Below are 16,539 nucleotides of genomic sequence, written 5' to 3'. Positions count from 1 at the left end.
TGTTGCACTACTGCTTTCTCGATAATCTTGGAGAGGGTTTTGATAGGTCTGCGGTTGTTTGAGTTTTTGGGGTCAAGGTTGGGCTTCTTTAGGAGGGGTTTGATTATGCCTTGTTTGAGGGAGATCGGCACGATTCCTTCTTTGAGGTATGTTATGGTGGGTGCCAGGATGTCAGTGCATTCTTTCAGAAGTTTTGTGGGAATAATGTTGTTTGGTGATGTGCTGTCTCGGAGGCTTCTGATTATGGTTTTGGTGGTTTCGATGGTGATTGGTACCAGGGTGAATCGCGGTGGTTGTGGAGAATTTGTGTGGTTTTTGTCTTCTTGCTGTAACCGGGCGGAGTTGATTGCTATGTCTGTTTGATTTCTTCTCAAATGTTTGTGATTTTGTCAATGAAAAAGTCAGCTAGCTCATTGCAGAATTCTTGTGTTTCGTTTGCTGGTGGCTCAAGACAGATGGGGTTCATAGTCTCTGCGACTAGTTTGAAGAGCTCGTGGGGGCGGTATATGGCTTTTGATATATGGTTGGAAAAGTGTTCTTTTTTTGCTTTAAAGATGGCTTTGTGGTATTTAGTAGTGAGTAATTTGTAGTTTGTGTGGTTGTCTGTGGTTGGGTTTCTTCTCCAAGCTGCTTCCGCTCTTCTGCGTTCTTGTTTCAGTGAAGTAAGGGAGTCATTGAACCAGCCAGAATTGTTTTTGCGGGTGGGTGCTCTGCGTATTGGAGCGATTGTATCTGCTGTCTGTAGTAGGGCTGTGTTAAGAGAGTTGAGTGTGTCTTCAGTTGTGGGGAGTTGCGTCAGTGAGGCTATTTTCTTGGACAGTGTGGTTTTGAAGATTTGTGAGTGTAGTTTCTTCTGTGATCTTGTCCAGTGTGTTGTTGTTGAGTGTGCTGGTTTTTGGCAAAAGATGTCTGTAATTATTTTAAATTTGATAGTGTGGTGGTCAATCCATGGTAGAGGCATGTTGTCCAGAATGTTGATGTCTATGTTCTGTTTGAATATGAGGTTGAGGGTGTTGCCAGAAATATGGGTGGGAGCACTTATCAGTTGCTGAAGACCTAGTGCTTCTAGTTCGTTGAAGCAGGTGGTGGCGATGGGGTCCTGGGAGGAGTTGGTCCAAAGTTTGAAGTCCCTGAGTAACAGAAGGTTTTTGGTTTTCAAAGTGTGTGTGGAAATGAATTCAGTGAAGGGAGTGAAGAAGTGTGTCTTTGGTCGTGGTGGTCTGTAGCATAGTAGTATGTGGATGATGTCTTGGGATGTTATTTGGAGTTGCAGTGTGAGTGTTTCCATGAATGGCAGTGTGCTTTGTAGGGTTGGTTTAGTGAGAATGAGATGTGATTTGTAGATCACTACTAGGCCGCCCTCCTCTTTGTCCGACTCTGTGCTCTGTCAGGATGGAGTTGTTCTCAGGTACTAGTTCTGCTAGGATGGTTTTACAGTCAGGTGTTAGCCAGCTCTCGGTGATGAAGAGACAGTCTGTGTTGTATTGAGTGATGAAGTTGTGGATTTCATGCTTGTGCTTGACTGCTGATCTGGTGTTTAGTAGGGCACTTGAGAAGTGTTGTGCTGGGGGTGGTGCAGTTCTGTTTTGAGTGGGTAGTTGCAAGTTAGTGTTTAGAAGTTGTTCTTTTCGTAGTATTGTTTGGGTGGTGGTATTTAGTGGTGTGGCGGTGTTCTTCAGACTGAGGAGGATGTCAGATGAGTATTTGATGGTGTGCATGATGGATTATAAATTAGTGCGTGGGATGCGAGTGATGTAGAGTTGAGAGGGCACTGTAGAGGTGATAGGTGGGGTGTGGGTGGATACTGTGTGGGAGAGAGGGTACTGTGAACTAGTGTTGTGCGTGGGTGTTGGAACTGTAGGTGCATGAGTTCTAGGGTGAGGGCTGGTGAGTGTGAGCTAGGGTGAGTGCTTGGAGTGCTATTGGGGGTGCTGGTAAATGAGTGTTATGGGTGAGTGCTGGTGAGTGGGTGCTAGGGGTGAGTGCTAGTGAGTGAGAAATATATATATTTATACAGATTAACAGTAATATATGTATATTATTGAAATAAATACACAAAAGGTGTTTTAAAGGCATATGGCATATGACAAGGTGTTTGACTTGGAAGGGCTTAACGTTGTATATACAGGTGAATATATTTGTATGTGTGTATTATATGTGCAAACATACACATGCATACACAAAATATATACACCTACAAATACACCCAATCAAACAACTTTTATACAGCAAATTATGCGTGAAACCGGGTGCGTAAATAGCGCAAACAAATTAGCGGTATCGCATTCTCCATATCGCTGCCATTACAAGTTAATGAAAAAAAAACATCTTTTGTTGTGCGATAAGCACCTTACCGCAAAAAAGCCAAGGCCTGACTTGACGTGATCGTGCACGTTTTCCCCTATAGACATCAATGGAGAGAAAGTGTTAGAAAAAACTAACACCTGCGATCGGGAAATGCTTAAATTGCCAATCCTGGTCAGCTCCACGCCACGGGGATGAATATAGAAGATGCCCCTATGATGGAGGAAGATGTCACCACCTGGATGAAGACTTCTCGCAACCTAGGTGAAGATAGATGTCCGGATTCAGGAACTGTGAGTACATTTTCTGGGGTTAGTGTTAGGTCTTTTTTTTGGGGGTGTCTTTTTTTTTTTTTAGATTAGGGGCTTTTTTTATTTTAATGAGCACAAAAGAGCTGATTGCCATTTTAAGGGCAATGCCCATACGGATGGCACTTCAGGGGCAATGGGTAGCTTAGTTTTTTTTTTTAAACATGTTTTTTTTATTTTGGGGGTTGGTTGGGTGGGGGGGTTACTTTTAGGGGGGACTTTGTAATTTTATTATGTAAAAGAGCTGTTTAATTTAGGCCCTTTTAAGGGCTATTGGTAGTTTATTGAGAGATTAGGGGGTGTTTTTATTTTGGGTGGCTTTTTGTTTTTATAGGTTTTATAGATTAGGTTTAATTTTAATCATTTTGGATAATTTCGTTTATTATTTTTTGTAATAGTGTTTTTTTATTTTTGTAATTTAGTGTTTTTTTGTAATGTTAGGTTTTTTTCTTAGTGTTAGGTTTTTTTAATATTGTAATTTAGGTTTTTTTTATTTTAAAAAAATTTCACAGTTAAGTTTTTATTTATTTTAAGGTAGTTATATTGTACTTTTAATTTAAAGTTAGGGTGGGTTTTAGGTTTAGGGGTTAATAGTTTAATTTATTGTTTTGCGATGTGGGGGGCCGGCTATTTAGGGGTTAATAGTTTTAGTTTAGTATTATCGATGTGGTGCGCTGGCGGTTTATGGGTTAATAGATTTATTTTAGTAGTAGCGATGTGGGAGGCCGTCGGTTTAGGGGTTAAAAGATGTATTATAGTAGTAGTGATGTGGGGGGCAGCAGTTTTGGGGTTAATATATTTATTATAGTAGTAGCAATGTGGGTGGAGGCGGTTTAGGGGTTAATATTGTTTATTATAGTATTTACGATTCTGGGGGGTGGTTTAGGGGTTAATAGTGTCATTTATGGGTGTTAGTGTACTTTGTAACATTTTTGTTATGAGTTTTGTGAAACATTTTTGTTTTGCAAAATCAATAACTACTGGTCTCAGATAGCAGAATGGATGGCGGTGGTATAAGCTATAACTCTAGTGTAATAGCTGGGCCGCACAACCTGTAATACAGCGCTATGAAAATCCCGCACTCAAAAGCCCTTTTTTGAGTGCAGAATGGAGAGTTGCGTAAAGGCTAAAACGCTAGTGGTATAGCCGTACTGCAGCGACTTGTAATACGGGAGACCTGCATAATCCGTGTGCAATGGCCAAAATAGTTTCAATAGCATTATTTTTGACTCAGGAAAAAGTTATTTTTATTTTTAATATCTATAAATCTATCGTCTGTCTCTATCTATCTATCTATCTATCTCTCTCTCTGTATATCTGTATGTTTGTATGTATATATATATTTATATTTAAATTTAAAACACAAAGTAAAGGTGGCGCAAAAAGGTAATGCTGGTTTGTAGAAAACTTAAAGGGATATTCCAGCCAAAATTTGAAACCACATGGGTGCATTTTGGTATTGAACAGAAGCAATTTTGTAATATACATGCATGTTATAAAAGCTATAGCTGTTTCAAAAGTGTATTTAAGTATGCACCGTGCACCAGCATTTTAAACACAACACTTATTCGGAGAGCCTAAGGTGCTTGTACCATCTGGTAATGACTCAATGTGTTAATTGCTGACATGATACAAGCCCCACTGATGATCTGAGCAGCTGCAGTATTTAATATGTGAGAGCAGTGACAATATCTATCTATGCTTCACATGCACGTGCAGAGAAAAAATGCTAACACTAAAACAGTGATAATTTTTACTAGAAGCATTTTTGCCAGTACATGTATATTGCAAATATGTTTCTATTCAAATATGTAATACATCTAAGTTCATTTACATTTTGACTGGAATGTCCCTTTAAGCGTATAGGTTTAATGGTTTAATCTACTTTTTAATTTAGTGATTAAATATCTTGCCAAAAAATTATTATAAGTGTTTGTGCTCAATTGGGTGAGTCTATATAAATATTAACAAATAATATAGACTAGTGTTTAAATCGACAAATTGTATGAATAAATAAATAAATCAAACCAGTGTTTACTAATATGTAAAAAGTGAAACTGAGTTTTACTGATAGTGAACATTAAATCAGCCAAAAACTTTCAAAGTAAATATTTTTTTCTAAATTATGAGCGATAGACTAACACAATTGTATCAGTTTTCAAATGTTGGATACACACGATAAAAAGTCTAAAGGGATAGTGAATACAATTATTTAAAGTTCCTCAAAGTAACAAATGATGTAACAATTAACATTTGTCCTCAGCTTATGTATCAATGTACATCAATGTTCAAATATTGGAAACATCATAATATTCTATATGGGTAACTAAATCAAATTAAATAGACTCTTAAGTGTGTCACAAAAAAAATAATCAAATAGATACAAAAATAAACAATTTAATATTAGCAATATAATAACAATCAATATGTCTACAATCCACAACAGAGCTCTGTGTAAAAATACTTAAAATACATTAAAAACAGGGGCCCTTTCATTCATCAAAGTTTACAAAGCAGCCGTTTTGTTAAAAAAATTAATTTTTTTTCTTTTCACAGCCAGAGCAGCTTCCCCCACGTAGAGATCCTCTATTCACACGTCAGCAATGACTAAACCTGCTTCTTCCAATCACAGCTTCCCCCCCCAGGGTAGTCATTGCCTGAAGCCATGCTGTGATTGGAGGAAGCCAAATTATTCATTGCTGACGTGTGAAGAGAGGATCTCTGGGTGGGGGAAGCTGCTCTGGATGTGAAAAGAAAAAAAGGTTGTTTTTTTTAACAAAACGGCTGCTTTGTACACTTTGATGAATGAAAGTGCCCCTATTTTTAATAGTATTTTTAAAAAACGGGCTTTCATTCACCAAAGTTTACCTTCACTTTAAGATCAGTTAATATGGATCCATAAACAATCCTAAAAAGTGCATAAAAAAAAAAAAAAAAAAAAAAATAGGAGTATCTCTCTGAGTAAAAAGGATTTATTAAAAGGGTGACAATTCTTAATTGCTGTAATTTGTCATAAAACTCATAATCTGTTCCTTGTGATATATAAAGTAATTCATAGTTTTTATGAGAATGTTAAATTCCATGTGAATTCCACTAAATATAAACTGACCTCAGATTTGCAAAAAAGCGGTTGGTCATGTTTATAATATTCTCTTTAGCAGTGGTGTTCAAACACTGACCGTTATTTTTTAAGAGTTTGATGAAAGTCAGTTATTTTCAGGCTGTAAGTGATTTATTAATGTTAAAAAATCTCAGAGTGTGTACAATAATATAGCTCTTGCTAATAACAGAGTTTTTAAACAGTCAATTACCCGTATTGGCTGTTAACAGGTGCCTGCTACTTTTCTTGTAGCGTGAATGTGTATTACACAGTACCTTTTCTTCTCCTTGCTTGATTGCGAATCCCAGCTCCTTCGTAGGTAACGTCAACGGACCTTTTACTTTTTTTGAAATTACATGACCTAGAGATGACCAATCATCTCCCAGCCTGTCCTCTGTATCTTACCGGTCTCAGTACAGATACTTAAAGGGACATTAAACCCACATTTTTTCTTAAATGATTCACAGAAAGCAGTTTTAAATACATTTCCAATTTATTTCTATTATCTTATTTGTTTTGTTATCTTTCTATGCTTTGTTGAAAAGTATACCCAGGTAGGCTAAGAAGCTGCTGATTGGTGGCTGCATGTATATGCCTCTTGCCATTGGCTTTCAGCTAATTCCCAGTAGTGCATTGCTGCTCCTTCAACAAATGATACCAAGCGAATTGAGCAAATTAGATAATAGAAGTAAATTGGAAAGTTGTTTAAAATTGTAGGATCTATCTAAATCATGAAAGAAAAATGTTGGGTTTTATGTTCCTTTAACCTTCGTATGAATATACCAATATGAGCGCTCAATGGTATCTCATTTGTGATGTTCAGTGTACTTGTCACTACTCAATAAGGCACTTTTCCCCTTTTATTAGAAGGATTCTCAATCTTCTATAGCTTTACTTAGAGCGAAGTATCTACGGTATGACCTAGATCAAGTGTGGCGGTTCTCTTATATGTATACATACAGTGGATTGAAATGTCAGGTTTCTGTGATGTAAAAAAATGAGACAAAGATAAATCATTTCAAAACTTTTTTCACCTTTAATGCACTGTACATACACACACACATTTAAAAGTTAGTGAAGAAGTATGCTATTTAAACTATTTGTTACTGCACCTTCGGGTTAGCGTTAGAGCGGAAACCAAAACAGGCTATTGTGGAATGCATTATAAAAGTGTATGGGGAGAGTGAGTTAGCGTGTAATATGAGTGCAATTTATTTAACCTGAGCGGTGTTAGTGCTCAATAGAGCTAACATTTTTGTGCTCTACTTGTAAACTAGCCCTAATAAGTTTGCATTGTTACTTTATAAAAAAAATGTAGTTTCTTAAAATTGTCTTAGAAGTACTTGATTATTGCAGTTTGATAAAGTCATTTTATATATTTGTATAACTACCACAATTTAGGGGATTTATTAAACACAACAATTTCTTGTACCACAATACTGTTTTTATCAGTTTATCATTGCCAGTGAACCAGTAAACCAAGAATTTAACTATTTATTTTTTCATATTTCAAAATATTTAATTTCAGTTGTGACATGCGAACCTCCAAGAAGTATTTCTGAAGGAATATATAGCCCATTAAAAGCCCGGTATCATTACAGGGATGAAGTGACATATAAATGTAAAGATAATCTAAATCTAGTGGGTCGAAGCACTTTGGTATGTGAGGAAACTGGGATGTGGAGTTCTGGGCCACCTAAATGTAAAGGTATGAAAAGTTATTTTTTTGTGTGTGCAAAGTGCAATGTACACTGATATCAAGCCTGATAATTTGGCTTTATGAGAAATCTTAGAGAACATATACAAAGTGGGATAAAATACCCCTAGCAAAAGTTAGTAAAGTAATTATATGAGAAATATGAAGGAATAAGCAGTTAGCTTTATCCAGGGAATAAACATAGTGATGCATCAAATTAATAACCTAGAAAGAAAAAGTGAGGAGTAAAAAATGCAACCAAGATGGCAGATTCAAAACAGGTGATTAAAAAGAGACTAATATTGAAAATAGATACAAAGGAAAAGCATTAAAAAACAAGCAAATTTGATTGGCCCATGGGGAAGTATAGAAAGAAATGAAAGGAAGATGGATAATTAAGATTAATAATTAAATAGTATAGTTTTATGAGAGAGCAGAAAAAATAGATAAAAAAATGAAAGTTGTAAAAAATAATAATTATATATATATATATGTGTGTGTGTGTAAAACAAAATCAAGTAGGTAGAAAAACATAAAAATAAGAAAAATAATGCTCCATTGTTTATAAACTTTATTGTCCAAACTCATATCAAATTAAACAATGATTTATACTCTGAACCATTGATCCACAATATGGTATTGTATTAGATCTTTGCATTTATTTAATAATCTAAAATAAGTTTCATAAATTTACATACAAGGTAAAATATAGGATTATGTTAGAAGTTTAATATTATTATACAGTACATTATATTTTGTTCAGCTTTATCATAAGGTCATACAAAAAAGGACATTTTTAGTTTTTATAATTATCACTAGAAAGGCTTAAAGCAAATTAAATTACTATATTTTTATTGCAATAATTTATGAATGTATTAATTTGCAATTGATCCTAAAGGATGTGACATATTTCATCCCTCCTTATTATAAGAGTTATTCTTTATGGTTTCACTTTACTTTACACAGACTCCTTTTCTTAGCAAACCAGTTGTTATGCTTTATAAGCTAAGACATATGACGCTTATTTAAATTGTGCCATTTTGTTTTCATTTTCATGAAATGTAAGATAAAATGTGAGATTGTTATTGTGTGGAAAATACATTTCATATAATTTCATTTAATCAAGCAAAAGAAAAAGTGTAGAGAAGTCTTTTAGTCTTTTTGCACAAATGGACATAACTTTAGAAACCTTAAACCTATAAAACTTTTATGTGACAAGATCTTACTTGATGCAGAGTTACTAAGGCTCTAAGACCCTTACTGTATAAATAAATATCCCAGATAAACTGTAACTCCTACAAAATATATTTTATTCCATACAGCATGGCATATTAAATGTGTTAGAATGATATATATTTTATTGTCAGGACAGGTTTAATATTGTCTAAAGAAGGAAATGTACTGTTTTGTTACTGGAAGTGTATCATTAAATAAAAAAACTAAGTGTATGCTTACCTGATAAATGTATTTCTTTCCGGATATGGTGAGTCCACGGCTTGAGTAATTACTGTTGGGAATATCACTCCTGGCCAGCAGGAGGAGGCAAAGAGCACCACAGTTAAACTGCTAAGTATTACTCCCTTACCCACAACCCCATCATTTGACCGAAGGGAATTGTAGAAAAAGGAGTAACACAAGGTGTAGAGGTGCCTGAGGTTATAGTCAAAAGAACAACTGTCTTAAAATAAAGGGTGGGGCTGTGGGCTCACCATATCTGGAAATAAATACATTTATCAGGTAAGCATACATTTTTTTTTTCTTTCCTAAGATATGGTGAGTTCACGGCTTGAGTAATTACTGTTGGGAACCAATACCCAAGCTAGAGGACATGGATAAATAGGGAGGGTCAAGACAGGCAGTCCTAAACAGAAGGCACCACCGCTTGAAGAACCTTTTTTCCCAAAAGAAGCCTCAGCCGAGGCAAAAGTATCAAATTTTGAAAATTTGGAAAAAGTATGTAGAGAAGACCAAGTTGCATCCTTGCAAATTTGTTCCACATAAGCTTCATTTTTGAAAGCCCAAGAAGAGGAAACGGCTCTTATGGAATGAGCCGTAATTCTCTCAGGAGGCTGCTGTTCAGCAGTCTCATAAGCCAAACAAATTATACTTTGTAACCAAAAAGAAAGAGTAGTAGCAGTAGCTTTCTGACCTTTACGTTTCCCAGAGAAACAGACAAAGAGGGCAGAGGACTGGTGAAAATTCTTAGTCGCCTTCAAGTAGAATTTAAGAGCACGTACAACATCCAAGCTGCATAACAAACATTCTTTGGAAGAAGAATGATTAGGACACAGAGAGGGAACAACAATTTCCTGATTGATATTTCTATTAGAAAGAACCTTAGGAAGGAAACCTAACTTAGTATGAAGAACCCCCTTATCGGCATGAAAATTAAAATAAGGGGAATCCCACTGCAGAGCTGAGAGTTCCGAGACTCTTTGAGGGGAAGAGATAGCAGCAAGAAACAAAACCTTCCAAGATAACAACTTAATGTCTATGGAATGCAATGGCTCAAACAGAGCCAACTGAAAAACTTTAAGAACAAGGTTAAGGCTCCAAGGAGGAAAAACATACTTAAAGACAGGCCTGATTCTGACCAAGGCTGACAAAAAGATTGCACATCTAGCACATCCACCAAATGTTTATGTAGTAAAACTGATAAAGCAGAAATCTGACCCTTCAGGGTACTGACTGACAATCCCTTCTCCAGGCCTTCCTTAAAGGATTACTTTCTGTTATAATTTTTAAGCTAAACAACTAACATATTAAAGTTAATAAACATTAATTAAAACCTACTGACCTATATTTTCTCCAAAACGAAGTTTCATAACGTTCTAAAAGTTATATATCTTTTATTCGCAGATGATGTCACGTTATCCTGCCCACTATTTTCAGCACTGAGTGTTCAAAATACTTAAACCAATGAAATTGTGTTTAAAGCGCCATTTTGAAACCTAGGTATTGTAAACGGATTGGTACAGAGCAAAGGATACCCACGGAGTGGGTTTGGAAAACAATGAAATGCTATTGATAAAAAGCGTATTTGGGGTAGTTAGTTAGTAACAGGCATAGAAAATATTTACTTACAGTGGCCCTTTAAGAAAAGATACAATTCTTGGAATTTAAATTCTACTCCAAGATTAGTCCTTGGATTCACACCAGTAAAGATATTTACGCCATATCTTATGGTAAATTTAGTAACAGGTTTGAGAGCCTGAATCATGGTCTCAATGACCGACTCAGAAAAACCATGCTTAGACAGAATTAAACGTTCACTCTCCAAGCAGTCAGCTTCAGAGAAATGAGATTTGTATGAAGGAAAGGACCCTGAATCAGGAGGTTCTTCCTCAGAGGTATTCTCCAAGGTAAGAGAGATGACATCTCCACTAGGTATGCAAACCAGATCCTGTGAGGCAAACACAGGGGTATTAGAATCACTGACGCCCTCTCCTGTTTGATATGAGCAATGACTCGTGGAAGGAGAGCAAACGAAGGAAACAGGTATGCCAACCTGAAAATCCAAGGAACCACCAGAGCATCTATCAGAACGGCCTGCAGATCTCTTGACCTTGAACTGTACCTTGGAAGCTTGGCGTTCTGATGGGACGCCACCAGATCTAACTCTGGCAACCTTCATTTAAGGACTAAGCTGGAAAACACCTCTGGATGGAGTTCTCACTCCCCGGGATAAAAAGTCTGTCTGCTCAGAAAATCCGCTTCCCAGTTGTCTACTCCTGGAATGTGGGTAGCAGATAGACCGTAATTGTGGGTCTCTGCCCACTGAAGAATCTGAGTAACCTCCTTCATGGCTAAGGTCTCCAAAAGCATGTGCCCTGAGATTGATGTTACTGAGGAATCCACCACAGGAGAGAATTTCTTGATGACTGATCTAACTCTTTTCTCTGAGATGGATCTGCATGGTCGCCATTCCATTATCTGAGCATGCACAACTGGAGAGCTCTCAAATGTTTTCAAGCAAAAGGAATGATGTCCATGGAAGCCACCATCAGACCGATTACCTCTATACACTGAGTCACTGAAGGATGAGCAGTAGCCTGAAGAGAGAGGCAAGTGGAAATGATTTGGTTTTTCCTGACCTCTGTCAAAATTTTTTTCATCAATAGAGAATCTATTATGGTCCCTAAGAACACTGCTCTTGTAGCAGGGGAAAGGGAGCTTTTTTTCCAGATTCACATTCCATCCGTGGGAACGAAGAAAAGACAACAATAAAATATGGCGCCTGAACCAATATGTCATTCAGGTTGGGTGCCACAGCAATTCCATGAGAACGGATCACTTCCAAAAGAGCCCCCAGAACCTTTGAAAAAATTCTGGAAGCCGTTGCTAGACCAAATGGAAGGGCCACAAACTGGAAATATTTGTCCAGAAAGGCAAATCACAGGAATCTGTGATGGTCCCTGTGAATAGGAACATGAAGATACGCATCCTTTAGGTATATGGTTGTCATGAACTGACCCTCTTGTACTAAATGAAGAATGGAGCGTATAGTCTCCATCTTAAAGGATGGAACTTTGAGAAACTTGTTTAGACACTTCAAGTCTAGAATGGGATGGAAAGTTCCCTCTTATTTGGGAACCACAAATAGGTTGAAGTAGAACCCAAGACCCTGTTCCTGCACTGGAACTAGAACTATCACTCCCAGTGAAGAAAGATGTTGTATACATTTCAAGACCTCCTCTCTCTTTAACTGGTCTGCAGATCATCTTGAGAGAAGGTATCTGCCTCTGGGAGGAAAAGTCTTGAATTCCTATTTGTAACCAAGGGATACTATGTCCAGGGATCTGGGACATCTCGTATCCAGGCTTGAAAGAACTGAGAAAGTCTGCCCCCCTCCTGATCCATTCCCAGATTGGGAACCCTTCATGCTGATTTGTAATCAGCTGTGGGTTTCTTTTTTGTTTCCCCTTGTTCCAAGACTGATTGGGTTTCCAAGAAGACTTGGATTGTTCGTGCTTGGAAGAAGAAGGGGAAGGCTTTCCTCTGAAGTTACAAAAGGAACAAAAATTACTCTGACATCCTTTAGGCCTATTCTTCTTATCTTGAGGTAGAAATGACCCTTTTCCATTCGTAATATCAGAGATAATGTCTGCCAAACCAGGTCCAAACAAGGTTTTGTCCTTGTAAGGAATCGCTAGAAGCTTGACTTTAGAGGAAACGTCCACAGACCAGGATTTCAACCATAACACCCTGTGGGCTAGGACAGCGAAACTAGAAGTTTTAGCTCCTAGACTAGCAACCTGTAAAATGACATCTGCAATAAAGGAATTGGCCAACTTAAGAGCTTTAATCCTATCTTTAATTTTATCCAAGAAAGCCTCTACTTAAAGAGAATCAGACAAGGTATCGAACCAATAAGAAGCCGCACTAGTCACTGTGGCAATACATGCCACAGGTTGCCATTGGAGACCTTGATGAACATAAATCTTTTTCAAATAAGCCTCTAGTTTTTTGTCCATCGGATCCTTAAAAGGGCAGCTATCCTCAATAGGAATAGTGGTTCTCTTAGCCAGAGTGGAAATGGCCCCTTCAACTTTGGGTACAGTATACCAAGGGTCTTTAATGGAGTCCTCAACAGGAAACATTTTCTTAAAAATGGACGATGGAGAAAAAGATACCCCTGATTCCTCCCATTCCTGTGAATAATCTCCCTAGCATGGTCCGGCACAGGAAAAACCTCAGAAGTGGAAGGTATTAAGTTTACTAGATTTCTTAGGAGTGACGACAGGAGTATCAGAGTCATCTTAAGTAGCTAAAACCTCCTTTAATGATACACAAAGGTATTCAAGCTTAAATCTGAAGGATACCACTTCAGTCTCAGAAGAAGAAGGAATTATACTGTCCGAATCTGAGATTTCGCCCACAGGAAGTCCCGATGTATCTTCCTCATCAGACTTATGGGAAAGGGCAACTTGGGAAGCAGAACTGAGCAGACACCTTACTTTCTGAATCTCTAGATTTCCTCTTGCATTTTCCCTGTAATCTGGGAATGGCAGCTAATGCCGCAGATACCGCTGAAGATACTTGGGCAGCAATTTCTGCTTTTAAATAAACTCCACTAGGAGTTATAGCGGAACCGCAGGGAACTGCATGTGACACCATTGAGGCTTGGGACGTAGCAGGAGAAAGCTGAGGTATTATTTAAACCACATCATACTAAGAGTCATTAGGCTTAAAAGTGTTACCTTTATTTTGCAAGGTTTTCTTTACACATGAAGAACAAAATTGCATAGGAGCTGCAATTTGTGCATCTAAACATAATAAGCATGAATTTATCAGCGCAGGCTCTTGCTCCATATCAGACATTTTGTGAAACAGAAAATAAACTTGTACAGATAAGTTTCAAATATTTTAATATTCAATTAAAATAAGCCAAGGAAAAAATACACTTTACATTTTATCTCAAATTAGGATCGATCCCCAGCTAAAACTATGAGGAAAAAAGTTAAGAAAAAACTATTAATAAACATCAAATAAACTTCTAAAATACCCCTCAGAAAACCCCACACCTCAATTACTGAGGTGCCTTACCACTACCAATTAAGACTGGATCACCCAGAAATGGAGAAAAACAACTTTTTCCTCAGAAATGTTATGAAGTAAAGCCGGTCATGTGACCACAACTGCAGAGCTCAAATTACTGCTGCGAAACAGAGAGAGACACTAAAAATAGCTTCCTTGTACAATGAGTACCAGAAATACCAGGTTTTTCAAACCGGACAGTTTAAAATGTTGCATCATTTTATTTTAAAGCAAAGGGGAAATGAATAAGCTGCTGAAATAGAAAATGCAGCCTTACTTTCACTTTAACTTGTATTGTTTTATCAAGTAAATATGTGTCAGAAAATAAAGCCTAGTAAAAACATTTTACCCTTTCTTTTTAAAAGAGTTTAAATGTTAGTCTCACACATGCTACAGTGATTCATGCCCCAGTGTAACCGATACAACAGGATAATCTATGTCCAAATAAAAAAGCAGTGTCTTTTAATTTTGCTAAGTGCATGGTCTCCCCAACTGGAAGAAAAAACACTTACCTGCTCCGCTGTCCGGCATGTAGACAGTTACAAGGTATGAGAAGACACAGTTCTTCACAGAGACCTTTGAAAAAGAAAGAACAAAGTAGCCAACTCTGGCTTTCTAAACTAGTGCAGCAATTGTTAGGAAAACACAGTAAGTACCTCTTTACAAGTTCCTAATTGCTTTAAAGCCACCACTACCCGCCTGCAAGGAATGACGTGGAATACGGCTATACCCCAAAACTTGCTTGTAGATGAAATCAAAATTTTTCTTCAGACACCTAAACTTCACCTCCTCTATGCACCGAAGGCAAAGAGAATGACTGGGGGTTGTGTTTAAGGGAGTGATACTTAGCAGTTTAACTGTGGTGCTATTTGCCTCCTCCTGCTGGCCAGGAGTGATATTCCCAACAGTAATTACTCAAGCCGTGGACTCACCATAAAGAAAAAAATTGTTTTTTTTAGTTAAACTTTATTGAGGTACAAAAAAACAAAAATAAAGTTGTCATGAATAAAATGCTGACAGTCAGACAAGTAATTAAAGTTTTATACAGTATGATAAGGCAACCAGTAACCCTGGTTAGTAATTAAAACTAAGCATGCAATCATGATAAAATTACCTTGGTTTTCTATGCAAAAGAAAATAAACATGAGAGAACAGGAGATTAATTCGAGGAAATTTCCACTTGGTTAATACAAACAAATACAAACAATTTTTTATACATGTTTACTTTAAATAAATAAAATAGACAGCCACTAAAAGTTTACACAGTAATGTATGTCTTCTATTTAATAACACATTTTGTACAGTGCAATTGCAATATTAGAAATATACAAAAGTAAGTTCACACTGAATGGGTTTGTTTAATTTATTTCATCTACACTATAGCAAAGATGTCATTAATATATAATACATTTGGTGCAGTATGACTGGGATATTAAATGTACAGTACAGTGTTAACTTGTAGTGGCTATACATATAAAATGTTTAAAAGCTGTCTATTTTAAAAAGTTCTCAATGCTAGGCAGCAGCTTCCAAGACAAATAATATATTATCATGAAAAAAGGGGTCCATTTATTATAAAGGACTTTGCAAAACTAGAAGAATTCACTTTAGAAAAAAGTATAAAGATATGCTGTAGTTATGGTCCATATATTATTTGGGATAAGAGTCACTGCCAATACAATAGATAGCTTTAAAATGGGATTAGATTCATTTTTGGCTAAAAACAGTATTGAAGGTTATGATTAGTTAAGTTGGTAGGTACTTAAGGTTGTGTTAAATGAGTAGGTATTTTAAAGGTATTACTGTCACTTCACTTCTTTGTCTTAACTTCTGATATCATTACTGTATTATATAACAATAAATTCAATTAAACACAGTAATTTATAGTGCCGCAATACTCCTATTTCTGTATTTTATTATTGGTGTTGAATCAAGAAAACAAGGAGAATTAAACTCAGCTTTTCATATTTGCAAATATTTAATTCCAGCTGTTACCTGCGGACCTCCGGGAGATCTAAATAAAGGGGAATATAGCCCTATAAAACGCGAGTATACTTACATGGATCAAGTAATTTATAAATGTAAAGATAATCTAGAATTAGAGGGTGCAAGCACTGTGTCCTGTAAAGAAAATGGGAAGTGGAATTCTGAACCACCTAAATGCACAGGTAGGTAAATTAAATTATTTTTTATGCGCAATATGTGAAAATACAAAATCTGAGAATTTAAGACATGTTGGAGATCATAAAACACTAACACCAGGATTACAAGCTCTGCGCTAAACCCGGTGCGTAAATAACCCAAAAAAAATGAGCTGTATCGTACTCTCCAAAGCTGCCATTATAAGTTTCAATAAAACCTTTTGTTGTGTGGTATGGTGCGTTAAGCTTCATACCACACAAAAGCCAAGGCCAGACTTGACGTGCTCGTGCACGTTTTCCCCCATAGACATGAATGGAGAATTTTTTTTAGAAAAAAACGAACACCTGCGATCGCTATAACGCAATTCCCATTGATGTCTATAGGGAAAAGAAAGTTATGTAAAAACCTAACACCCTAACATAAACCCCTAGTCTAAATACCCCTAATCCGCC

General features: G+C 36.7%; 1 protein-coding gene across 3 annotated transcripts in view; it reads left to right on the top strand.

Annotated features, from left to right (window-relative positions):
• Window positions 1-16,539, top strand: part of LOC128653352 (sushi, von Willebrand factor type A, EGF and pentraxin domain-containing protein 1) — a 260,201-nt gene that overhangs the window by 126,594 nt on the left and 117,068 nt on the right. For all 3 annotated transcript variants that reach the window (XM_053706580.1, XM_053706581.1, XM_053706579.1), the window contains 2 exons: window positions 7,241-7,420; window positions 15,934-16,113. In XM_053706580.1, coding sequence (XP_053562555.1) covers window positions 7,241-7,420; window positions 15,934-16,113 — 360 coding nt within the window. The remainder of the gene's footprint in view (window positions 1-7,240; window positions 7,421-15,933; window positions 16,114-16,539) is intronic.

Source organism: Bombina bombina, chromosome 3, assembly GCF_027579735.1.
Source record: "Bombina bombina isolate aBomBom1 chromosome 3, aBomBom1.pri, whole genome shotgun sequence".
Lineage (NCBI taxonomy): Eukaryota > Metazoa > Chordata > Amphibia > Anura > Bombinatoridae > Bombina > Bombina bombina.
The sequence above is the reverse complement of the archived record's forward strand: the minus strand, read 5'-3'. Positions and strand labels throughout refer to the sequence as shown.